Raw genomic sequence first — 27013 nt, 5'->3', positions numbered from 1 at the left:
TCTTGCTCTTATAGCAACATGAGTGCAGTCAACAGCACCAATTAAATCAGAGAAATCGGACATTTATGCAACTTGGGACTTTTTATTTGCCTGTTCCCAGAGATCCAAACGGCAGTCGGAACTGGCTCATAATCCGCTCGTCCTCCCCTGTCAGTAAATCAGAGAGTGCGCATAATTACGCACTGTGATGCCATGTCTTATTATGTGATTTGTTAGATCCAAAATGCTACAGGTGGGGGATTTATTTAATTTTAAAAACAAACAAACTAAATCCATACAAATAAAGACTGTATTAAACACTGTGATATATGGTAACCATATTAAAACTGTGCTCCTACCCGCAGGCGGAGGCATCAATAACAGCATCAGTGTGAAAACATTATTTGTCCTGCTCGCTGTATTATTCATGAAAATAAACTACATAACATGCAAGTATTGCTTAATAATTACAGAACATATCTTCGAGTTATGAGGATTTTTTCCTAAGATATATTCATTTGAATTTACAATCTTAGATCATGTTGTGTTTTTTTTGCACTCCAGTGAGAATCCATCAAACAGCTGTTTGTGTATTAATTGTAAGTATGGCTTTTAAGAATTCTTCATATGCTTAATGAGGGAATATTTTGATTTGTTTCACACAATGGTCTCAGTTTCACAGTTTCTTGTGTTTCATCCTTCTGCCATTGGTGTCGCCGTTTCTCATTTCTCCGGTTTCCTTGCGAACGCCTGGGTCAGAATTTGCGTGGAGGACCGCACATTCTCCCATCAAGTTTGCTTTTTATAAATCCAAAAGTTTGCTTAGAAAGTGCCGTGCAACCTCTTCTGTGCATACGGCACCTTTATAAATGAGGCCCCTGGACTGTTTAGCCTGTGACCTACAGAACAGCCTGTCCATGGACAACATCAGAGAAGCTACAGATGCTGCAGAGCAAATCCACACATATCGATTGCTTTTTCAACTGCAATAGTTCTGCCAAGACAAGTTACAGACTCAGTGTCAAACAGGGTCATTTTTTACAGTTATCTTTATAATATTTTTAGCCAAATAAAGGCTATGTTTCGAATTGCGTCGTAACATAGATGCATTGGATGTGGATTTTGTGTACAGGAGGAATGCCTGGATGTATACTGCATTAGCAAGAAGTCTAGCAAGTGTCTCTTCAGACTGCACAAGCCATTTTAATATATTCCCACAATACACATTTTGAGGTAGAGCTGTGTTCAGGCATATAGATCCGGGGAAAATATATTTAAAAAAATTAATAAATCATTGAAAATTGTCAGGAGATAGTGAGCTCCAACATTGAACTATGGAAGAAGTTTGAAATCATCAGGGCTGACTGAGTAGAAGAATCCTGGTCAGGGAGGTGACACTCACAGCTTTAGAGTTCCTTTGCAGTGGCACAAGCCTGCCACATCTGTGTAGCACTATGTGTCAGGCTGAGGGGTGGAGTGTCTGACAGAGGTCAGTACTGAGGACAAGGTACTGTATATGACAGTACCACTGGGTATGGAAAACCCCTTCTAAGAGCCAGTTACGAATGTATAAGAAGGCTACATCCACACTATTACATTTTCATTCCAAAATGCAGTTTCAAAACAAAGACATCTCCGTCCTCACAAATGTTTTAGCTCCATATCAGAAATGATCTCTATCCATATTAACATGCCTGGAAGAATATCTCAAGTGACCAATCAGGGAGCAGATTGTCTAACATTACTCTGTGGTTGAAAATACAGAAAATACTAGCAAGGAGGAAGAACAACAATGGTGCAAAGTAAGAGCAGAGATCTATTTGTTTGGCCCGTCAACAAGGTGGAACTGTTACTGAAAGTAAGCATGAGTATAAGGCGATAATGTCAGCATACCTAGCTAAAACATCTGTTTTAGGGGCTTAGAAATAGCGGAGTGGTGTGGAGGGCAGGCATTAACGTAGCAAAATATATGATTTTTGAACGAAAACATAGTATTGTGTGGAAACAATGACTTGTCATTCCTCTTACTGATGCTGCAAGCTGCAGTTCTTATGTATTATGATATAGCAATATGGTGGGCTGGAGCTGGTATTTACATGTCTTACAGTAAAACATCTAAATTATTTCACCCAAACATACAATTTAAAGTTATGGTGATTTTTAATTTCATCCCTGAGGTAAGTTGAACAAGGTTCTCTAGCTGTACTGAAGCTCCTCAACAGATTCATCCTCCACTGATCAGGGGGAGGTCTCACTTGCTATAGCAGAGTGCTGCTCATCATGAGCAGAACCAAATAGAGCATGTCTGTGGTTTTTACAGATAGACAGGCAGTAGATGGATGATGACTCACACGTCATTGCCAATTCTGTTGAGAGGACAACTGCTGTATAAAGAAAAGTGAAATGCAGACTGCTATAGCAAGTGAGACAGGAGGAGGAAGACTGACTCTGAATCAGTGGCAGAGATGGCAATTGTTGCAAAGCCAATAACACTGCTACCCTGCCAAAACAACACTAATTATGTCAATGTGAGAGAGAATCTAAGCAGAATCTCAACTAGTCAAATAGATAAATATATCCTAATAAGAACTGTGAGAGAAAGCTTCTTCGTTCTATCCCCAAAGCAATTTCAGTCAAAAGCAACTGGACTTGGTTATTTGTCTAGGAAGATGTTTCACCTCTCATCCAAGTGGCTTTCTCAGTTCATGTACGCATCTGACCAGGCTAGGACTGGTCCATCTAACTGGTGTGGAGATCCAGGTATTTAACGTTTCACAAGGCCGATGATGTCCCTGGAACCCTTTGTGCTCCAAGTGCCAACTGTCGTTAGAGTGACAGTCGTTGGTGGGAAGTAGGTTTTGACTTCCTTAGTGCTCTTTTGAGTTTTAACGACAGTCTTTGGAGTCACAGGAGGCCATTTATGAACAGTTGTTCTTTGAGGTTAGATTGTTGAATCTCCTGGGAAGGGATGAAAGGGCAGCATTGTAAATTGGAGATAAGTGGTGTCTCAGACCTCCTCCTCTGTTTAGCGATGGTTTCTCTACTTTTACAAAGACGGCTTCTGTTACTCCTCTTTCAAACCACTGTCCTCTCTGTCCAGGATAGGGACATTGTCCAGGATGGGCCGGACCTTTGTGAAAACTGCAGCTGCTTCCAGAAAGAAAACCAAAGTGGTTGAAAAAGAAAAAGAAAACAATAGAAACAACATAGTCATTCCGTATAGGGCTGGGGTATCAGAGAAACTCAGGAAGATCTTCAACAAAAACTGCATCCCTATGTATTTCAAACCCAGTAACACACTCAGACAGAGACTAGTACATTCCAAGGACAGAACACCACATACACACGAAAGCAATCTGGTTTATGCTGTCCAATGCAACAAGGAATGCAAAGATCTCTACATTGGAGAAACAAAACAACCACTGCATAAACTCAGGGCCCAACACAGGAGAGCTAACTCCTCAGGCCTTGACTCTGCTTTCCTCTTACATCTCAAGGAGAAAGCCAACAACTTTGATGACAACAATGTCAACATCCTGGACACAGAGGACAGATGGTTTGAAAGAGGAGTAAAAAAAAGCCGTATATGTAAAAATCTCTTCCCAGGAGATTCAACAATCTAACCTCAAAGAACAACTGTTCACAAATGGCCTCCTGTGACTCCAACAACTGTCGTTAAGACTCAATAGAGCACTAACAAAGTCGAAACCTACTTCCCACCAAGGACTGTCACTCTAATGACGGCCGGCACTTGGAGCCAAAGGGTTCCAGTGACATCATCGGCCTTGTATAAGGTTAAATACCTGGATCTTCACACCAGATAGTTGGACCAGTCCCAGCCTAGTCAGTTGCTTACATGAACTGAGGAAGCCTCTTGGATGAGAGGAGAAACGTCTTCCTAGACAAATAACCAAGTCCAGTTACTTTTTACTGAAATTTCTTTGGGGATAACGATGACCTGGACAAATGAGAACATTCACAGCCTTCTTCATTCTACATTAAACAGAGTTGAACAGTGTTATTTACAATGACAGTTGACAGAGAGAGCGCTGTGGTCCATCACCTGTAGTTTATCCTCGTAGTTAACCTCCTCTTTATTTGGCCGGAGCTCCTGGGTCAGGTGGAAGGAGTTGGCGACATGCTCGGGAGACACAAAATCGTTGATGACCTGGACACAGCTGTGGAGGTTCTGGACCTGATGGACAGGATGGACAGAGAGTGAGGACATGACACTCACAATCAAATGTCATCTTGTCTAGATATGAAAATATGAACTGCAGCAGACATCTGATGGTTCAAAACTGTGCTTTTAATTAATGTAAAAAAGACAAAAATGGCTGTGAGGATGCATCGCAAGTCTATACAAATAATCAAAATGTTATTCAAGAATAAGGCTTATGTTATTCTATATTTTTTCCATCTTTAATAAATCCAATGAAATGATTAAAACCAACAATGTGTAGTTTGTCTCAGTACTTCCCTACCCTGTCTGTGACTCAGGTCCAGCCACTGGTTCCTACTGAAGATTAAAATATCTAAAAAAAAAAAAAAAGTATTTTCCTAAAGCAGCTTTAGATTTAAGCAAACATTATTAAATCCACAGGAAATAGTGCATTTGTTGGAGACTATTTTCTGTCGCAGATAAATACATGTGTTAGCATCACCCTGGTTCCCTTGACATAAAGCTAAAGGGGGTATTGAAAAAACAAAAAAACAAACTTAAAATCTCTTAAGCCAGTTTTAACCACAGACACTTGTGAGAAATCAATTTTACCAAGTGGGTTTTTCTGACTTTAAGGTGTGTAAATCCTTTGTTTCTGTACGTTGATTAACATAACAATTGACTGGCATTCAAGCTGTGAATAAGTGCTGGGGAGTTTGCAGAGAGGGCCACATGGGGGTTGCAAATGGGGACATTTGGTGGCCATAAAACATTGATAACATCTACTGGAGACATTGGGTGGTGTGTTTGTTGCTATTGTTACTTTGACGTCCTTGTGTATGTAAGGTGCTTTGATGTGACTGTTTATATTATGAAGCTATCTGGAGACAGGCAGAGAACATTTCTGATCCCGTTGTGGTAGCGTCTCTCCTGTATGCATGCAGCTTAGTAAAGACGATTGAGATTGAGATGATTTGAGAAACACTGAGGACTCTAGGGAATTTCTTTCACACACTATTTCAAGAATTTAAACAAAAAGCCATTCCAAAAACACATTGGCTTCAAGACGAGGGAACAGGCAGTGCAAATGTGTTAATAATCTGGGTTTCAGAACTCACTCCTACAGTAGTTAATATGGCACAAAACATACAGGACTGATTTTAAACACTGTTGGGGCCTAGAGGCCACTGGGCGCCAGAGGCAGTGCTTAACACTAGATATCTTCCACTCGAGTATTAATACCAACAACGACCCGTGACCTCGGATGACCCGGGCTCAGGTATAAAATTCCGGTGCAATCCATAAAATCATTTACTTTTCATCTTCTCATTATGCAGGTTAAGTTGTACTCCATACGATTTGAGATATGTTGTTTCTAGTGGCCTCTGTGGGAGTAAGATGTAACTGCAGGTGAGCCAGTTCTTTCGGAGCCTCCATCTTGTCACGTTCATGGTCACCATGTGTTTTGACAATTGTATTTTTTTGCTCTTTTGTAAACTTTATTGACACACATTCACATCTCTACTTCAAGTCCATCACCTATATGTTCCCCTCTTAAATACACACACACACACACACACACACACACACACACACGTTCCTATTATACTTCTGCCCTTACTACAAGCCTGACTCAGAAGTTGGAATTTCTGATTACAAGTGAAAGCAGCATAACCGAGTGTTGATTATCTGGGCCGACCAACTGCTGTCAGCAACGTCACTTATATGGCGGCTTATTTACATATAGCCTGCGGATGTCTCCACAGACACACAGATCGTAATATCCAGCAAAGAGGCAACAAGTGCTTTCATTAGTGGGTCACATGATCAATCACCATTGTTTTAACTCACACTCTGATAGATATTAATTTAAAAGGCAATTAAACAGATGGAAATCTTACAGAGTACAACTTTAACTTACTGTGGCAGCATTAGCTTCAGCTAAATGATACCAGCGGAGCTCATCGCTGGTAGCTTTGTGGCCTCATCGGTCTTAGTTGAGGGTAACTCGCCCTGCAGAGGCTGCAACAAGCTGGAGTTTTTCTGAAAATCAATGGAGTCCGCTAGTCGGCCTTCAGAGAGAAAAAGTCAGTGACTGGAGAAGGCTCCTGTTTGCAGTCATCCCCAGCATGGTGACCATCAATGGGTAAGAACAATTCACACGCTAACAGGATTATATTAGAACATTACAGTGTCAGTAGAGAAGTGTCCTCGCTCTCCACTCTGATTGTAGGACTAAACCGAGACTTCAAGCCACTGGAGGCTGCAAAGATGCCAGGCTAGATTGACGTGCTCCTCGGAGCACAACAGTAAGAGTAAGACAGAGTTACTGTCTTGTGAAGATGACGGTTAATCTTCTATTTCTTGTTTGTAAATCTCATCTCATCTCCTCTCATCTTCATCCGCTTATCCGGGGTCGGGTCGCGGGGGCAGCAGCTTTAGCAGGGGACCCCAAACTTCCCTTTCCCGGGCCACATTAATCCGGACACAGCTTTCGCTTTGGGTGTACAGAGATTGGATGGCCCACAGAAGTGACCCCCTCACCCCATACTCCCGCAGCACCTCCCACAGTATCTCCCGAGGAACCCGGTCATATGCCTTCCCCAGATCCACAAAACACATGTAGACTGGATGAGCATACTCCCAGGCCCCCTCCAGGATCCTTGCGAAAATGAAGAGCTGGTCCGTTGTTCCACGTCCAGGACGGAATCCACATTGTTCCTCTTCAATCTGAGGTTCGACTATAGGACGAACCCTCCTTTCCAGCACCTTGGAGTAGACTTTACCAGGGAGGCTGAGTAGTGTGATACCCCTGTAATTGGCACACACCCTCTGGTCCCCCTTTTTAAAAAGAGGAACCACCACCCCGGTCTGCCACTCCCTTGGCACTGTCCCAGACTTCCACGCAATTTTGAAGAGGCGTGTCAACCAAGACAGCCCCTCCCAACCCAAAGCTTTCAGCATTTCTGGACGAATCTCATCAACCCCTGGGGCTTTGCCACTGTGGATTTGTTTGACTACCTCAGTGACTTCCGCCAGGGATATTGACAATGATTCCCCATCAGCCTCCAGCTCTGCCTCTACAAAAGAGGGCGTGTTAGTCGGATTAAGGAGTTCCTCAAAGTGCTCCTTCCACCCCCCGATTACCTCATCGGCTGAGGTCACCAGCGTCCCGTCTTTACTGTAAACAGCTTGGACGGTTCCCCGTTTTCCCCTCCTGAGATGTCGAATGGTTTTCCAGAAGCACCTTGGTGCCGCCCGAAAGTCCTTCTCCATGGCTTCTCCGAACTCCTCCCACACCCGCTGCTTTGCCTCTGACACAGCAGAGGCTGCAGCCCTTCTGGCCTGTTGGTACCTTGCAACTGCCTCCGGAGTCTTCTGGGATAGCATATCCCGGAAGGCCTCCTTCTTCAGTCGGACAGCTTCCCTGACCACTGGTGTCCACCACGGTGTTCGAGGGTTACCGCCCCTTGAGGCACCTAAGACCTTGAGGCCACAGCTCACCGATGCAGCTTCAGCAATGGAAGCATTGAACATTGCCCACTCCGGTTTAATGCCCCCAACCTCCACAGGGATGCCAGAAAAGCTCCGCCGGAGGTGTGAGTTGAAGATCTCTCGGACAGGGGCCTCCTCCAGATGTTCCCAGTTCACCCGCACTACTCGTTTGGGTTTACCTGGTCTATCCAGAATCTTCCCCCATCCTCTGATCCAACTCATCACCAGATGGTGATCAGTTGACAGCTCTGCCCCTCTCTTCACCCGAGTGTCCAAAACATACGGCCTGAGATCAGATGATACGATCATAAAATCGATCATCGCCCTTTAGTCTAGGGTGCTCTGGTACCACGTACACTTATGAGCATCCTTATGTTCGAACATGGTGTTAGCTATAGATAATCCGTGACTAGCACAGAAGTCTAATAACTGACGACCACTCGGATTTAGATCAGGGAGGCCGTTCCTCCCAATCACGCCTCTCCAGGTGTCTCCATCATTGCCCACGTGGGCGTTGAAGTCTCCCAGCAGAACTATGGAGTCCTCTACCGGAGCCCCATGCAGGACTCCATTCAGGGTCTCCAAGAAGGCCGAATACTCTGAACTGCTGTTTGGTGCATATGCTCAGCCGGGGGTTTGTGAGTATCCCCACACCCGCCCGGCGCCTCACACCCTGGGCAACTCCAGAGAAGAATAGTGTCCAACCCCTATCCAGGAGTACGGTTCCAGAACCGAGACTGTGTGTGGAGGTAAGCCCCACCAGATCTAACTGGTCGCGCTCCACCTCCCGCACAAGCTCCGGCTCCTTCCCCGACAGAGAGGTGACATTCCACGTCCCAAAAGCCAGCTTCTGCTGCCCGTGTCCGGTCCGTCGAGGCCCCTCACCTTCACTGCCACCCGTGCAGCAGCGCACCCGACCCAAGTGGTTCCTCCTGCGAGTGGTGGGCCCACAGGATGCTGTTTGTAAATGAATATCCAAATTCAATGCCATAAATGTAACATGTGAATACCAGAGCTTAATTTAAGTGAATGATTAGTTTTCACACTCAAAAACTATGATGATCACTAGATAACAAATGATCCCAGTATATACTGTTTTTACAGTTAGTATACTGTTTCCATAGTTAGCCGAGTACTTCCACTCCAGCTAATGGAGAATATTAGTTACCTGAATGCAACTCCAGTTCTCTGAGTAATAATAATAATAAGGGAATTCCATTGCTAGGCAACAGCCTTGGTCCTTAACTTCCTGTCAGCTGATGTCATTCACATTCAGTGCATCAAACTTTGACACATTGAGAATGTTTATGTTTATGTTTACAACTTTGAAAAGGTCCATAGGGTTTACAGATTAGAACTACTGAATGCGAGTCCACTCCGTGTTGACTGCTATTGACAAGTTACCATGTCAGTGAGGGAACTGTCCCCTCTAAGGGATTTTACTCTTATTAGGGGTGGATGATATGGCAAAAATATCATATCACAGTTTTTTTTTTCACAGTAAAATCACGATCATGATTTTATCATGTTTTCTACATTGATTTCTAACTATTTTGCAAGTTACTGAACAGTGCATCCAAAGTAAGTAAAAACCTAGCCATAAAAGAGAAAATATATACCAGAGTGTTTAGGCCAAATAACCTTTTTGAACAGATTTGTATCAGTTTATGCAATTTTGCCAACTTGTGCCAGGTACAATGGACATTTAACAAAAAGCTACCTAAAGCTACCTAAAATGAATAAGTGTGGAAGACAGTGTCGATGCAATAGTCTGACGCTCGCGTGCTGTTAGAACACAGTGTAATGCCTCCGTTTTGTTTTCCTTTTCAGCCCTGGCTTCCTGTTACTCTCTGAATCAGGATGGGGGATGAGAAATCGCTATGATTGGTTGATTAGTGTGTCTTTAGGGCGGGCATAAGGTGGACTAGCCAATAATCTGATTTGACTGAGGAAAAAAAACCTGATGCAGCTGTGCAGAGCATAGAACAGCAATGTGTCCTATAGATTCTACGATCTCTCTGCTTTGGCAGATCGTCAACAATTGTGATATGCCCACACCTACAATGTATCATGTCCTGTTTTGTGGTTAGCAGTGCTCCCGCTCAGATAGGGTGTGACACTAGCAAGAATATGTGTATGATGCTAGCTGATACTGACAGCTATGGGCTTTAGGGTGTCCTCACTCTCTACAAACTGTAAACGTGATTTCCTGTACTGTTTTGCCAATTTTCAAAGTGCTCTCGCTCAGGCTAACTTGGCAGCATGTGCAAGTGCTAGCTAATATTGACAGCTTCGGTGCTGAAGAGTGTCCTCACTCTCCCCTCACTGTAAAAATGGCTTCGTTTACTGTTCTCCCAATTAGCAGTGATCTCGCTCAGCCAAACTAGTGTGATATGGAGCTAAAATGCTTGTGTGGCTGGAGGTTGTCTTTGTTTTGAAACTGCATTTTGGAATGAAAATGTAATAGTGTGGATGTAGCCTTTATGAATCCCTTGTTCTTATACATTTGTAACTGGCTCTTAGAAGGGGTTTTCCATGCCCAGTGGTACTGTCATATACAGTACCTTGTCCTCAGGGATGACCTCTGTCCTTGTCAGACTTGTTTACTGACAAGGTACTTTGTCGGTGGAGAGGGTGTTCCCTTACTGTAGCATTAGACATTGTTTCATGTCCTGTTCTCCCAGTAAGCAGTGGGCTCTGACTCAGTCTAACTTGGTGGGACACTAGCAAGAGCGTGTGCTCAGCATTAGTTATAGACAACTACAATACTAGTGGAGAGTGTTTCTGCTTCCCTCTCACTGTAGCATTACACATTGTTTCATATCCTGCTATCCAAGTTAGCAGAGTGCTCTCGCTCATCTATTTTTTTCTATGTGCACGTCGTTCATGCTAACTCGGTGGGATGCTAGCAGGATCATGTGCTCAATATTGGCAAATATGGACAGCTACTGTGCTGGTCGAGTGAGTGTTCTCACTCTTTCCACTACTATTTTATTATTATTATGGCTTTGATTTACATAGTGTCTTTATCAGTGCTCACTGTCAGCAGCAGGGTGCTCTCTACAGAGATGGTCACAAGTCACTTTTTGCAAGTCCAAGTCAAGTCTCAAGTCTTTGAGGGGAAGTCCGAGTCAATTCTCAAGTCTCTGAGGGACAAAGTCCAGTCTCAAGTCTCTGAGGGAAGCAGCAAGTCCTAATCAAGTCTCTTATGGTTTTGATAAATAATAATATAGAGTTGGAGTGCAACTGTATCGTATAATTACACAAGATCCCAACTAATGACAGCTTACAGTACAATCTAGTGTAAATAAACATCTGCTGCTTCCTTTACCTGGAACTAATAACAGACACACCTGAAACTCTAGGTCCTGCTCTCATTGGAGGATTTTAAAGACATTTGAAATATCTTGGAGGCAGACAGATCTAGCTGTAGATATTCAGCATGATATTTTCATGGTTATGGTCGATTTTGATATATATTTGCTGTTTTCACGAGTTATTTGTAGTGGTGCTAATTAGCTTATTAATTAAAGGCTTTGTAATTAATACATCGCGATTAATCACATATCAATATTTAACTTAAGAAGCAACATTTTTCAATTTAAATAGATTTTGGTATATGACTTAATTAATGAATACACACAACAATGGGTTTAAACAACAAAATGTGTGTTTATTTTTTATCAGTGAGCACTAACTTTTTGCAAACTTTTACGTCTGAAACACATTCGTTTTTGTTTATAAAATATAAAACAGTGCTTAGTATGATATATTCAAGAAAAGTGGAAACCTAACATTGCAAAAATATTTAGAATCATATCATTGGCATAAAATAAACAGTTCAACATAAAGTGCTTTTTCTCCCATGTTTTCAAAAACACAGAAACAAAAATGATCCATCAACTAATGACAGTCCCTCCTAGCAGCATTGTCTGTGCTTACGTTGGCTGCAGCATGTTCAGCATTGTCTGTGCTAAAGTTAGCTGCAGCATGTTCAGCATTGGGGTGGAGGCTGAAGAGCTCCGGTGGGCGGGGAATTCTTTCTTGCACGATTTGCACACATCGTGCTATTATCCACGTTTTCACTTGGTCGTTTAACGTCTTAAATGTCCGCCCACTGAACCCAGCAACAACTTATCTCGCTTCTCATCAGTTTCATTACCCTCGTGCTGTGCCCTGTGCATCAGTATTACGGGCTGGACAGGAACTCTTGCAACGAGCAACATTCTGCACGGTGCCAAAATAAATTGCGATTAATTGTGTTATTTTTTTTGTTGCGTTATTTTTTCTGTAATTCATTAATTAATTGTAATTAACGCGTTAAAGCCCCAGCCCTAGTTATTTGATATATTTTTATCGTATTATAGCCATGTATTTTGTATTTTCTGCTCAATATGTTTGGCAGAAACGTTGTTAGTTGTGCTGCTGTTTGTCTTTGCCAGGGCACTCTGAAAAAAGAGATTTTTAATACCAGCGAGCTCTTCCTCTTAAATAAAGGTTAAGTCATTAAAAATACCTTAGCCTCTCAAACGCAGTGTAATGGTTAAAGCTAATAACGCAGTAACATCAACGTTACGTGGTCACTAAATAAACCTGTAATGTAAACTTGTCTTTAGCTGACATTAATAATTAAAGTGTATTTCTCTTGGTTTAACGGTGTTAGCCAGCAGATGGTGACAGCACCGGCAAGAAAACACTTAACTACAAGTATGTAATTCAACGAATGCCAATCTAAAAGTTAACCTTTCACAAAGCTAACATTAGTAGCAAGCTAACGTTGATTATGAATGAGTTTGTATTCAGTGATTCTTTTGTTTTGGCTTTGCATGAAGTTATTAAAGCCAAACAATATTAGGAACAGTAATATAACTGCCCCAGTACATGGGGGCAGCACATGGGGGCAGCCATGTGCTGCCCCCATGTGCTGCGTCAGCATCTCTCTCACCTCATGCTTGCCTCTCCACCAGCCTCAGTGTTGCTTCATTGCAAACTCTATTATTATTATTATGTTAAAGAGAACTTAATGTAGTCTTGCTATTCAACACAGCAGACAGCACTGAGAACAGCAGACATCCTTTATGCTGTTGGGAAGAACGGGTTGCATCCATTGAAAATTAGTGATACCTAATTTCATGTTCCTGTTGTGCCTCCTCACAGCCAGTTTCTTTGTTTTGCCTTCCAAGGCGGTGATTTTCAGATTCAAAATGCTCCCCAGTCGGATGCTCCACAAGTATTCGTTAGATGTGAGGTTACAGCCCTCTCGCTCTGCAGTTGCAGGACATGAGAACTTTAATCGATGATGAGGCAATGCTTCATACCGGGTTAAGGTAGCCCTTCTTTTTTCTTTATGGCCCGGCTGTGTAAGTTGAATTCAGATAGGAGCTCTCTGAACCCCTCTTAAGAGCATAACCTTAACTGGGGTGGCTGTGAACATAGCCATAGGACAGGTTGTTGCACTATGGTCGGCCTTGTCTTGGGCAAATTGACAGCCACTTCGTTCCCATGGGCTTGCTGTCACTGTGCCCCCTGCAGAGATGGCTGAATAGCTTCCACTTGGATGTGAAGTGGCACTGACACAAGAAGCTTGGAGTGTTACAGCAGGGCCTTTTTGTATCAGAGCGTGCTCACACTGTCCTCCCGGACCGAGACCCAGACTTTAGGGTACTTGTCCCCCCTCCCTCTCCCCCCCGCGCCCCAGCCCCGTTTGTACTCACACTGCCAGGGCCGGCCAATGCTTCTTGCTGTCCATACGCCATCACGCCGTAACACGTCACACGCATTGATCGCGTGTGTGTGGCTTTGTTTACAAATCTTTCCATAGACGTCGGAGTTTTTGTGCGTCTTGTCGACTGTTTTTGAATATTTTCATCCGACCAAATCTGCAGTAAACACTCCACCTCCGCACCACACCAACGTGAACCTTTCACCGTCATTGTTGTTGTTGTTAAATGTCCGCGCATGGTCCCTCCTTCTATTTACATGTCCGAACAGGCGGACATAACGCTACTGCCGTAGGGCTCGTGCTCGTGCGCGTACACGTGCGCACGCTCGTGCTCGTACATGTGCAAACGGCTCCGCTAAAGCCCACCTATTTCAAGCGGGCCGTGGAGGGCCAGCTGGCCCCAGTTGAGCGCGGAGCGGGTGCGCTCACACTACTTAAAGGTACTAGACTTTAGCTGAAAAACCGGTTTTGGCCGCGGCCAAAAGCACAGTGTGATCACGCTCTCAGTTTGTATCTGTCAAGGGTGTGCCATGGACTCTGTTCCATTTCACAAAGAGACAGCTCCGGTGCAGTGGTTCAGGACTGCACCTATTTCTGTGCTTGTCCGGTCAGACATCACCTTGAGCATCTTCCATAAATCATCAGGAGGGCATCTAACTTGCACGATTAAGTGCTGCAGTCCATTCGGATGTGGGCTGTGTTCTGCCTGACCAGCCTTCAGGTGCTGTATTTACCAGGAGATCAGAATCAGGTTGTAATCTTCTTTCCCTGTCACAAGCCTTCTGTCAGGGGAGTGACGGCTTTATCCAGAGTGCTTCATTCAGGGCCATAGACTTCTTCTGGTGGGCTCCCTTCTGGCCAGCCAGGACTTGGGTTTTCACTTCTGCACAGACTCTGCTGTGGGATGCCCTAGGGGCCTCCCTGACAGGACAGGCCTCTTGTCCCAGCTGGGGCGTTGGATTTGCCATCCCTGCAAATGCTTGAGAGCCTGACTAACTGCCCAGCGATTACATGGATTCTTTCAGAAATTCTATTTTGAATGCCAGAACCCTGTTGATATGTCTGCAGTATGAGACCCAGTAGAAGCTCTATCCTAACTAGTTTACAGTTTATTTTCTTTATTTTTATTTAACCGTTTTTACCGTTATGGTAGGGTTCCACCCTTCCAGGAGTGTCTCAAAGTTTTGGGAGACCCTGGGGGAAACACCCTTCGAGTATGTATGTGTCGTGGCCTCATGGCGTTGGCAAGCACATTCTCCAGAGACTACAGAGCGAATGTTGGCACTACCCATCACTGGGGATGCTTCTTTGACTGGGTTCCTCTGCCTCACCATAATGAAGTAGGATTCAGGATTTCGTGTGAGTCTGTTGGTATGAGTAATCCAGTGTGAAGCACTGCCTCTGGCGATCAGTAAGGATGAAATAGAACAAAAGTTACAAATGTAACTACGGTTCTATGAATCCTGGTTCATAGAACCATTTCATTTTCATGGTTCTGACAATCATACCTGTCAGCTGTAAAAACATGAGAGATAGGGAGAGTCTGCGGAACTTGAACACACATACAGGTTTTCATCCTTTAAACCAGTGGTTCTCAACCAGAAGTCAATTTAGTTAAGTTAAACAGTTTACGGTCAAGCACATTGCCAATGCAAATGGACCTGGCTGGCTAGTTCCTTAGGGTGCACTCACACTGTCCATTCGTACCGTGCCCCCTGCTTTAGGGTACTTGCCCCCCCTCTCCCCCCGCGGCCCAGGCCCGTCTGTACTCACACTACCTGGGCCTCGGCGGAATGCTTATTGCCTGCCTATACGTCATCACGCCGTAACACGTGACACGCATTGATTGACGTCATCGCGATGCGTCACTTTGTTTACAAATCTTTCCATAGACCTCTGAGTTTTTTTGCGTCTTGTCCAATTGTTTTTGAATAGTTTCATCTTACCAAATCTCTGCATCACACCAACTAGAACCTTTCGCCGGCCATGTTTTAAATGTCCGTGCATGGTCCGTCCTTCTTTTTTGTCCAAACAGACGTACATAAAATGACGTCAGAACCGCCGTAGGCCTCGTGCTAGTGCTCGTACACATGCGCACGCTCTTGCTTGTACATGTGCAAACGTGCTTTACAAAAGCCCACCTCTCCCAAACGGGCCGTGGCCGGCAAGCCGGTTGCACTCACACTGGTCAAACGAACTAGACTTTAGCCGTGAAACGTGCTTGGGCACGGTACGGATGGACAATGTGAGTGCGCCCTTAATGTAAGCATCAAACATACATTAAGAGTGTATCCGCTTGTTCTTCTCCTCCTTTTGCTCAGCACCACTGAATTGTCTGGGACTACTTCTACATGTAAGTTCGTGTAAACCTTTCTGGTCTTAATAATATCTAACAACCAACATGTTTTACGTTGGAGGTCCCTGAAGGGAAATCTTGGGGTTCTGTGAACTAATGTGTATTATTTTATGGGTTCTTGAACCACTGCTTTAAACCAATGCTAGAAATGAAAATGAAGCTGAATACACCTGAAAATGTCCTTCAACACAAACCAGCAGTGTATGCCACATCTCAGTAAGATGAAATATTTTCATTATTTTACCAAGTGATCTGTGTGTGTGTCTGTGTGACTATACCTGGTGCATAGCCCCTGCCGGTATAAGTACAGAGTCTCCCAGGAATTGAACTACAGTCCAGCCCTGGACTCCGTGTTCATCCAGCAGCCGCTGACGCTGCTTCCTGCTCAGGTACAAACCCTGCTCTCTGATTGGGTCCTGGTCCAGCGACAAGTCCAATCCGAGCTCCTTACAAAGCCAACATGGTGGTTGGTGAGTGGAGGAAGAGAGAGATATTAGTGAGGTCAGTATATGCACTGTACACAGCCTTTTTTTTTCTTTCTAAGTGTTGTAGTTATTTAGTATCTTTATCAGACTGCTGACCTTGTGCAGGAACTCTCGGACATTGTCCATGTCTTTGTTGAGGTAGATGTGCCACAGAGCCCCCGGTGTCTCACTGGAATCTTTGAGCCTCCTTCGAACCCCCTCATCTAGATCCTCCTCCTCCAGACGCTTCAAAACTCCTACACACACACACACACACACACACACACACACACACACACACACACACACACACACACACACACACACACACACACACACACACACACACACACACACACACACACACACACACACACACACACACACACACAAAACATGTGTTAAGTTAACAATATGATCCATAGAAAAGAAGGCAAATCTTCACCTAATTAACAATGTTTCATCCTTTTGCTGAATGAATATTGTTTAGAATGCACATCCCTCATACAATGGACAATGGTTTTCTGAACACCAGAAGAAAGTGAGTGGCTGCTTGTCGGCAACTAGTTGCTACTTCTTATTTAAGTTCCTTTAGGACCACTGTGTTGCCATTTGTGGTTCGCTGAGCTTCCATTTTTCTATCACCCAGATCAAATTGTGCTATGAATGAAACTGTCAATCTTATATGTCCCTCTATTAAAGTTGTAGTCCATAAGAATTGAGATAGGTTGTTTCTAGCGACCTCTTTGGCAGTAAGACACAACTGCAGGTGAGCCTGTTCTTTTAGAGCCAGGTTTTCGTTGCCACTGTGTACACAAGATTGCTGGATCAATACTGCGTATAATAATTGGAAAAATTATGATTATTATTGAAAATCTAACAGAGGAAGAATGGGCCAGAGCTTGTTTAACAGCTCAAACTCAAACTATGAATACAAACTCTAAATTACTACGATACAAATGGATAAGCAGAAAATATTTAACACCTGTAAGCTGCACCTTTTAAACCCAAATATCCCAGATACTTGCGTTAAATGTAAGCAACAAAAAGGTTCTCTTTTTTTCATTGCATGTGGGAATGCTCTCTGATAGTTTCTTCTTTTTGGGAAAAACTGTTGAACCTGGCTAGTCGAATCATTAGAAAAGAAGTACCTATTAGGGATGCAAATTATCGAGTAATTAATTGATCGAATTGTCATTAATTGATAAGCGCAATTCTTCTGAGAAGCTGCATGTCCCTCTGAATAGGTTATCTGTATAGACCTTTTTAATGGAATTCCATTACTAGTCCTTGATAACTTCCTGTCAGCTGAAGTCGTTCACATTCACTGCAACAGGAATCAAACTCGGACACATTTAGAATGTTTATGTTTACAACTTTGAAAAGGTCTATACGTAACATAAAATAATATCTTCCTTATGATATAAAGAAAAAATGCAAATCATATTTCTTAATCACTCACTTGAGGGCAGGGAATAACATTTTGGTAGCATATCAAACACATTCTGAATAGAAAATATCAAAGTATGACACAGGCAACTTAAATAATATAATAATAAATAATAATAATAAATTGGGCATTCTCTCATCTGCGACATTGCAAACATTAATAGCAGCAGCTTAAAAAAAATAAATCATTCCTGAATAGAAGAATACAATACTATGCCGTATGCGTCACTGACATGCTCTCTGTGGGTAGGACTTTAAACCGTACTCGGTGTCCTTGTCTGCATTTGGGTCATGCTCCTCGGAGTTATTCCCCGGACCGTTCATGACAGATTGGTTAGTCTTATTTTTTTACAACATATTTATGAAGTGATTGGTTAGTCTTATTTAGAACAACATATTTATAAAGTGATTGGTTAGTCTTATTGAGAACAACATATCTATAAAGTGATTGTTCGTCTTATTTAGTACATGTTTATAAAGTGATTGGTTAGTCTTATTTAGAACAACATATCTATAAAGTGATTGGTTAGTCTTTTTAGTACAACATATTTATAAAGTGATTGGTTAGTCTTATTTAGTACAACATATTTTTAAAATGATTGTTAATCCTTTTTGCTAACAACACTCTCTGTTATTGGAAATGTCAGTCAGCTGGGCTTGTGTGTTGATGACATGGTGGTGACAGAGTGCTAACCCTACATGTTCACGGACGTTGAAGCTGAATCTGTCCACAGAAAAAATATTTGATCCGCAGATGTCTTAATTATAACAGGAGTGAGCTAGCAAAGCAGTTAGGTGTTTATATGTGAGGTATTTATTCAGTTTGAGAAACTTCACGATGTCTACAAGCTAACGTTAGCTTCAGTTGACTGGGTACTAAAGAGGCAGCAGAAATGATCGCTGTTGCTTAAATCTTTCTATAGAAAAATTATTTTTTTCAGCAGACATCTTAGTTACAACATGAGCTAGAGCTAGCAAAGCAGTTTGGTGTTTACATGTGTGGTCTTTATTCAGTTTGAGAAGCTTCCCGATTTCCACAAGCTACGCTAATGCTAGGCTACACCCACTTAAGCTAACAGGGCAGCAACAGGTTAAATTAAATAAAGATAGTATATTCCATAAGCAACCACCGGTCAGGAGGGCCTAATTCTTTGTAAGAACAATGCTTTATGGATGATTTTTGTTAATAGACACTGTTTAAATTGGAATATGTCCATCACTTAAATATTGCCATAGTTGGTAATCGTTTTATAAAAGCAATAGCTCATTTCTTCTGCTTCGCGTCAGGCTGAACAACGCCCCTTAGACGTGATATAATCGCAAAATACCACGCCCTGAAGTGAGCTATATACAGATATACACTGGAGATCAAAATTAGAGAACAAATTATAAATACTTGATTACTACACTTCCTATTCATTTTTTAATCCTAAACCATAAGAAAATTGTTGAAATCTTCTCTTCTCTAATTTTGCTCACTGTTTTTTCACAAAATGTTGTTGAAGTGTCTATGTCATTTAAAAAAAACATTCTAGTACAGCAGTGGTATAGCCACAGCGGGTATTCTATTAAATTGTCAACGATAAAAAATAAAAGTATTTCATAATAAATCAAGTATTTATAATTTGTGTATATATACGTATACGTATTTGGACAACAAGTCATGAGTGTGAGTGTATGTCTGTGAATCCCTGTGTTCATTATGATTAGTGGGTAACACTAAAAACAGTCAGTGTCCACCTGTATTAACAAGGTACACACTGAGGGTGTAGAATCGAGCCGTCTCGTACGTGTGTTTACTTCAAAAGATTAAGCCGTTCCAAGGAAGGTGACAGCTGTTTGGATAGGAGCTTACTGCCTTTGGCAACTCTAATTTAGATTAAAGGCTTTTCATTGTTTTATTTTTGGCTTTATGTTTTTCATTTAAATGACTCCAGAAATCCTTACCAGTTTTGGACAGGACTCCATTGCCTTTGGCTATTCCTACATAGACCAGAACAGAGACGACATCTGAGACTTCCACATGGAGGTTAGCAGTCCCAAAGTCCTGATCCTGAGACGCAGCTACACCTACAGCGAGACAAACAACTGATACATAAGAAGGGCAGCGAGGTATTCTATCTGCATAGCATTTTAAATGGAAATATATGGATGAAACTAGGGACTGCAACATGAGAAGGGTGGACAAGCAACAGTACACTTGTGCACTCTACTTGATTAAGTGGAATCTTTAGTGATCAGACAACTATTAAATCAGTTTTAACTTCACACATGTATTTGAGAAAAACAATGATTCAATAGTTCAAACTACAAACCGGTCAGTGGATGTATCAGTCCAGTGCGTTTACATGCAGTTTAATAACCCGATTATAATCGGGTTAAGGGCATACCCAGGTTTCTCAAACACCAAGTAAACACCATACTCCGGGTAAAATCTGAGTTCTCATACCCCGGTCAACACATGTTAACATCTTACCCAAATTATTATTTGGTGACTGTGCATGCTCCCCACTTGGCAGCGGTGGCTTTTGACCCAGAAATAGAATAAACAAGGAAGCAACGGCGCTTGTGGCAATGGCAAGTAACATTACTACCAAGAAGACCCCTTTCGGTCGTAATTCTGTCCAAAAGTCGGCTTTTTGTGGTTTTGACAAAGGTGAACCGGGAAAAAAAGGTAAGGCCATTTTCGGGTTACTGATGTGCATGTAAACGCAGTGAGTCAAATCACAGCTGTCAACTCTAGGGCAGAGCTATGAGTACTTCTGACTTGGTAAACTACTCATTTAAGCTCTAAGGCAAATCTGAGAGATCAAATCTCTTATAGCTCATTTTTTAGTTGAATGGCTGCTGCTGTTCATCCCCTGTATACCATAGGCACAGCATAGTCTTGGCCCCAGATCTGGCCTGACAAAGAAAGATGGCAGGTGGGAGGCCAAGTTCAGGTTGCCCTCTGGATCTGAGTACTCTGGCAGGGGCAGGTTCTTCATCAAGTCATCATATCTGTAAGAAACACCTCTTTTAGTTTGGCTCACAATCCCTTCATCTTTTGCGTTTTCTTTTCATGCACATAAAATGCATTATTGTCATGAGCATTTTTAGCACAACATTTTATGTTATGTTTGGTTTCATTGCTTAAGATTCAACAGCACAGGGGTAACAGAGTGAAGAAGAGCTGAAGTGCGGATGCGTACCTTGAGGGCATGAGGGCCATGAACTCCTCTCCAGAAGGCCAGTCCTTCAGTCTGTAGACCATAGGCTCTCCATCCTTTGACTTGGGCCGCTCTGAACAGGTGAGAAGACCTTAGTTAGACTCAATCAATTATTGTTTATTACTGTTTTTTGGTTCTTGGTGACATCACCTCACTTCAGTGGTGTGACTAAGCAGCTATCTAATCAATCAAACAAACAGTGAGACTCACTTGTGATGTCCTCAAATCCATCCCAGAACTCCTTGATCCCGGAGTTGGACACCACCTGGTCTTTACAACTCAGGAGGTCTCCCTGATGGTCTGCAAACTCCTGGTTAAAGGAGTCAGCTTTCCACAGGCTGCCATTCAGTCGTTTATGTATTCCTGACACCAACACAGGCTGGACAAACACAAAAGCATTCATATGTCTGTTGTCAATAATGACTTTACCAATTGATATTAATACAGCACTGTTACTACAAGTCATGCTGCTGCTACTGTTAATAGGACTGTAGTGTACCTGTCCTTGTCTCCAGCACTCTCTGAACAGCTTCCAGTTGTTCTGGTTGCGGTGATCTTTGAGCCACAGTAAGCGTCTGTTGTTTAACCAGCAGTGCGGAATATCTGGATAGTGATTGGTTGATTCTTCTGGCACTGCTGCAGTAACATGCGCTGACTTCCTCCTGTCTGGTTTGGCTTCCTCAGTGATAGAAGGGACAGGGTTGTTGTTGTTGTTGCCTGGGGTGACCGGTTCTTGCTTGATTGACAGTTTGGTGGTGATGCTCTGGCGAGTGGCAGGGATTTTATTCTCAACTACTGAAGCAATAATGTCATCAAGGATATTCGGCATGGTTCTCCCACCTTTTCCAGTCTACAGATAGAGAGGAAGAAAGAGGAAAAACAATAGTTCAGTGTCTTCTTTCTAAATGTGAAAACTGCAGCTCAACTCTGCAGTGTGTTCTGACAAGACTAGGTGCTACAACAGATCATTTTGTTGCTGCCTTTGTAAAACGAATGAATGTTGATGGAAACATGACACTATTCTATGTGTTTATAGTACACACATTTAATTTACAGTATACAGCAGGTGAAACAGTGGAATATTAATTCATTTCCAAACTGATAATGTTAAATCCTTGATCAGAAACGTGCCAATGTGTGTACCTGTGACGCAGTAGAATAGACTGGTGCAAAGGCAATTCCTGCATCGGTGGAGCCGAGCTTCAACTTCCCAGCTGTGGTGGTGAGCAGATCTCTGAGTGTGGAGCCCTGCTCCGTACTATTAGCCACCAGAGAGGTGGTTTTACACTGCTGTAGCACCTCCAGGCTGTCCACCTCCTTGTCTTCCTTTACTGATTTACCCAGCAGCACTGACTTGTTTTCTGTTAGAGGAAGAGGAGGAGGGAGGTAGGGGGTTACCATCAACGTACCGTCTGGAGGTGAAATATACAAATTGACATAGAGGGAACAGAAGATTTAATGATTACAACTGTGGTGATAAGAACGATCCACACAGAATCCAAAATTCCTCCCCTTCCTCAAGACTTCCCTTTCCTTGCCCTCACCTTTCTTTTCCTCTCTGGATTTCTGCTCTGCAAGGTCAGCCAGGAAGTGCAGAGGTGACTGGGACTCGGGTGGGGTGACAGAAGCACTTCCTGTGTCGCTGCCTGGAGTGCTTCCTCCACCACCTCTTCCATTTGTCTCTGCCTTGGTTCCTCCTTGGTCAGAGTTCTGCTGAGAGCCTGGCTCAGATTTCACCAGAGATAGTTTGTTACTGTGGTTCAGGACATTCTGCAGAACCTGGCAGACAAAGGTGAGGGTTTAAAGGTAAGTGAAAGACCGACAATCTCAGGTTGAAAAACAGAGAGAGGGCTATAATTCGCTAATACCATAATATAAATTGTGATCCTCTAGAAATCAACATGTTAGGTGCCTATAAGCACAATGTACAAGAAATTCCAAACAACATATTAGGTAACTATAAACTTAATGAACGAGGGACAATGTATCCTAGCCCAAGAGCTGGAATAGTCAGTAGTACCTGTGAGACGCCGTTGGTAGATGGTAGTTTGGTGAGGAGGTTCTGCTTGTTGGTGCAAGGACAGTGGGATTTGATGTTGTGTTTTTCTCTCAGAGAGTGCATAGAAGCCACCAACTCTGTCAGCACTGAAACATGAAGAAGATGAAACAAAATTGAAACTTTACAGGGGAAAAAAACTGGACATTTATTAAAATGGAACACGTTGGAGTCAGTAGGGATGTGATAGTCTACAATGCACACTGTACCTGTGCCAGGTATGATCTGTGTTGGCATCAGGTGTTTGTGATCGTGGGGTTGGCCTTTCACACACTTCAGCCAGCCGTATAGTTCTTTATCTGATCATAAAAAGAGACACACAAGTCAATTGCTGTAATAAAATCACAACCACACATTGTATTAGCCTGCAGCAAACTGAGGAGGTCTCTGATGTCAGTGCTGTTTAGTTTTTCACTGTCACTGTTGCATTCTCTTACTTAAATTCAGGGTGGTTTGCAGGAAATCGTACTTGTTTATTTGCACTATAATAGTTTGGTTACTGTAAATCCTGCTGCAAACAAGTTAATAAAAGAAATCTGAAGAAAACAATTCAACAGAAGTATGTGTCCGGTAGTGTTCAGATTCACATTCTATGTTTAGGTTTCCAATTTTTTTCGTATAAAAACAGTTTTTGTGACCTGTGTTTCCAGGACCAGAAACCATGGAACCAAACCAGATCATGTAAAAAAGAAAAGTACACTACCAAAGTATGTTCTAAAGAAGTAAGTACAACTTAACATTTTAGATGTGCTGTATCACCTGTAATGTGGGTTTTCATCCTCACTCAACTGGTAGCAGTGAGCTCACTGGCTTTCTGTGGTGTTATGATGAGCGTATATGAGAATCCCTGTGTAGCCTGCTCTGACCTCTCACTGTTCAAACATACAGTGCCTATAGAAAGTCATAGTACCCTATTGAAATAGTCCCAATAGAAATAGTCCCTATTTTGTTTTATAGCCTGAAAACATTCTACATAAAAAAGAATTTACACAATTTGCCTTGCAACATTCAAGGGAATTTTGTTTTTTAAAATTTCTGAAAATTAATAAAAAATGAAAAACTAGAATAGCAAGATTGGAAAATTGTTGAGTCCCTTTGGAATAACCATTATAAACATTCTCAGTTATAACCAATCACCTTCCAGATAAAGTTAGTTGGCCTCCACCTGACATCAACTGTAGTGGTTTTGATTACTTTAGAATAAAATCAGCTGTTCATTGAGGATTCCATTCCTAGTAGTGCATGGTAACACAAAGAATTCACCATGGTTGGAAAGATGCTTCGAAAAAAAGAGCTGCAGGATAAAGTTGTGGATAGGCACAAACTAGGAGAAGGATATAAAAAGATTTCAAAGGCTTTAACTATCCCTCTGAGTACCGTTCAGAGTATTGCCCAGATGTGGAAGGCATATGGCACCAACCAGAACTTTCCTAGATCGGGCCATCCCTCCAAACTGGATGACGGAGCCAGAGAGAGATTGATCAGGGAAGCTACCAAGAGGCCCATGGTGACCTTGAAGGAGTTACAAGTCTTAATGAAAGAGGTTGGTCGATCTGTGCATGTGTGGCAGGGTGGTAAGAAAGAAGCCTCTTCTGAAAAAATGTCACACTGAGTATCGTTTACAGTATCACAAAAAAACATATTGAAGATTCTGATATCATGTGGTAAAGGGTTATATGTTCTGATGAGACCAAAATAGACCTTTTTGGGCTGAACTCTAAGAGCTATGTTTGGCAGAGACAAACACAGCACACCACCCAAAACACACCATCCCTACAGTGAAGCATGGTGGTGGCAGCATTATGTTGTGGGCTTGTTTCTCTTCAGCAGGGACTGGACAATTGGTCAGGATTGTAGGGAAAATGGATGCTGCCAAGACCACCCAAATTCTTGAGGAAAACCGGCAGCCCTCTGTTAGACACTTGAAAATGGGCAGGTGGTTTACCTTCCAGCATGACAACGACCAAAAACAAACCACCATAAAAACAACACAGTGGCTAAAGTACAGGAAGGTGAGTGGCTTAGAGCGTGATCACACTGTGCTTTTGGCCGCGGCCAAAACCGGTTTTTCAGCTAAAGTCTAGTACCTTTAAGTAGTGTGAGCGCATCCGCTCCGCACTCAACTGGGGCCAGCTGGGCCGCCACGGCCCGCTTGAAATAGGTGGGCTTTAGCGGAGCCGTTTGCACATGTACGAGCACGAGCGTGCGCACGTGTACGCGCACGAGCACGAGCCCTACGGCAGTAGCGTTATGTCCGCCTGTTCGGACATGTAAATAGAAGGACGGACCATGCGCGGACATTTAACAACAACAACAATGGCGGTGAAAGGTTCATGTTGGTGTGATGCGGAGGTGGAGTGTTTACTGCAGATTTGGTCGGATGAAAATATTCAAAAACAGTCGACAAGACGCACAAAAACTCAGAGGTCTATGGAAAGATTTGTAAACAAAGCGACACACACGCGATCAATGCGTGTGACGTGTTACGGCGTGATGGCGTATGGACAGCAAGAAGTATTGGCCGAGGCCCTGGTAGTGTGAGTACAAACGGGGCTGGGGCGCGGGGGGGAGAGGGAGGGGGGACAAGTACCCTAAAGTCCGGGTCGTGGTCCGGGAGGACAGTGTGATCACGCCCTTAGTCAGAGCCCTGAATCCTACAGAACATCTGTGGATGGACTTGAAGAGTGCAGTCCATCGCACTCACCATAGAATTTGACTGAACTCGAACAGTTCTGAAAGGAAGAATGGGGAAATATTTCCCAATCTAGGTGCACAAAGCTGGTAGAGACATATTCAAACAGACTGATGGCCATAATTAAAGCAAAAGGTGCCTCCACAAAGGATTATATCTGGGGACTCATCACAATTTTTAATTTTTGTATTTATTTTCAGAAATAAATAAAAAATTAACTTGATTGTTCTAAGTCAAAATGTGTAAATCACGCTGGTAATTTTTTTTTTTAATGTATTATCATTTCAGGCTGTAAAACAAAAAAGTGACTATTTCAAAAGGGTATGATGACTTTCTATAGGCACTGTACACATAACTAACCTTTGGAGCTCCTTCTTTCCTTGGCCTTGTAGCAGTCCAAGCAGACGACAAAGCCACATTTCTGACAGACCCAGTGGATGTTGAAGAGTGTTGCCTCGCAGGCGTCACACATCTCCCTCACCCCCCTCACAGCTCGTTTCCACGCCAGCTTGGCTGAAGCACACAAAAAATGGGAGCAATTTTAAAACATAGCTAGGTTTATTCATCAAAATGTCAGCCATGTTTAAAGACCCCTTACCATCCTTCTTGACCCAGGTGGCTGCAGTGCTCTCAGTCAAAACCATTTGACAGAACTTGTCTCCTATGAAGCTGAGGATGTACTTGGCTGTGGTTTGATCCAGGTGGCTCTCCTCTAACAACCCAGGGACCCACAGCGCCAAGGCTTCATCGTCAAACTGGTCCGGAGTGGAGAAGCCATCCATCCTGATGACTCCGTTTTTACTGTAGGAAAGCCTGAATGGGACGAAACGGGTTACTAGCACACAGTAAAGAACAGAAGTAGATTAATATGATAAGCATCCTTCATGACCAATTAAACAAGTATCCTGGACTCATACATAATGATGGAGATGACTGACAGCCTCTTTTTAACACTGCACCACATAACAACATATTTGCGTGCTGTTTAAAATACCGTTTGGACTCTTAAAGCCGCAGTCGGCAAGTCTGGGAGATCGATTTGACTCAGTCAAATTTTGAATGTTTACTACTCTGACGCCCCTCCCCACTAACACCAAGCTCCTCCACGTTCTCAAATCGAGTGCTCGTCAATGCACCAAATTCCTGTAAATGCGCCTGTGTCTTCTCTCATCAATAAACAGCATGGAGTACACGCTACATGGAGGTAGGCTGGCTAACTTACTCATAGTTAGCAACTGCTAACGTCATTAAGCGTATGCCTAACTTGAGGCGTGTGTCTGTGATATTGTAACATGCGCGAGGGGGTGGGGGTGGGGGGGGTCTGTGGGCGTGTGCATGATCTGTGAACTGCGCTGAGTGGACAGGATGATACGGACGCTGTGGATTTTTGCAAAACAAACAACTACGTGATCGTAGAGGCCCATTTTTT

The 27013-nt window shown here is 43.0% G+C and overlaps 1 protein-coding gene across 3 annotated transcripts in view; it reads right to left on the bottom strand.

The window, feature by feature from the left end:
* jmjd1cb (jumonji domain containing 1Cb) overlaps positions 1-27013 on the bottom strand; it is a gene marked incomplete at its 5' end in the record, with an annotated part of 219480 nt that overhangs the window by 6431 nt on the left and 186036 nt on the right. For 2 of the 3 annotated variants that reach the window (XM_083933314.1, XM_083933316.1), the window contains 14 exons: positions 4043-4174; positions 15993-16160; positions 16296-16435; positions 19575-19697; positions 20497-20627; positions 20819-20909; positions 21047-21215; positions 21336-21686; positions 21980-22248; positions 22381-22615; positions 22857-22981; positions 23102-23191; positions 25945-26097; positions 26183-26397. In XM_083933314.1, coding sequence (XP_083789440.1) covers positions 4043-4174; positions 15993-16160; positions 16296-16435; positions 19575-19697; positions 20497-20627; positions 20819-20909; positions 21047-21215; positions 21336-21686; positions 21980-22248; positions 22381-22615; positions 22857-22981; positions 23102-23191; positions 25945-26097; positions 26183-26397 — 2392 coding nt within the window. The remainder of the gene's footprint in view (positions 1-4042; positions 4175-15992; positions 16161-16295; positions 16436-19574; positions 19698-20496; positions 20628-20818; positions 20910-21046; positions 21216-21335; positions 21687-21979; positions 22249-22380; positions 22616-22856; positions 22982-23101; positions 23192-25944; positions 26098-26182; positions 26398-27013) is intronic. The other variant, XM_083933315.1, reaches the window with a different exon arrangement.

Source organism: Echiichthys vipera (genome assembly GCF_963691815.1).
Source record: "Echiichthys vipera genome assembly, chromosome: 18".
Taxonomy (NCBI): domain Eukaryota; kingdom Metazoa; phylum Chordata; class Actinopteri; order Perciformes; family Trachinidae; genus Echiichthys; species Echiichthys vipera.
Note: the sequence above shows the minus strand (reverse complement) of the source record. Positions and strands in the feature narration are given on the sequence as shown.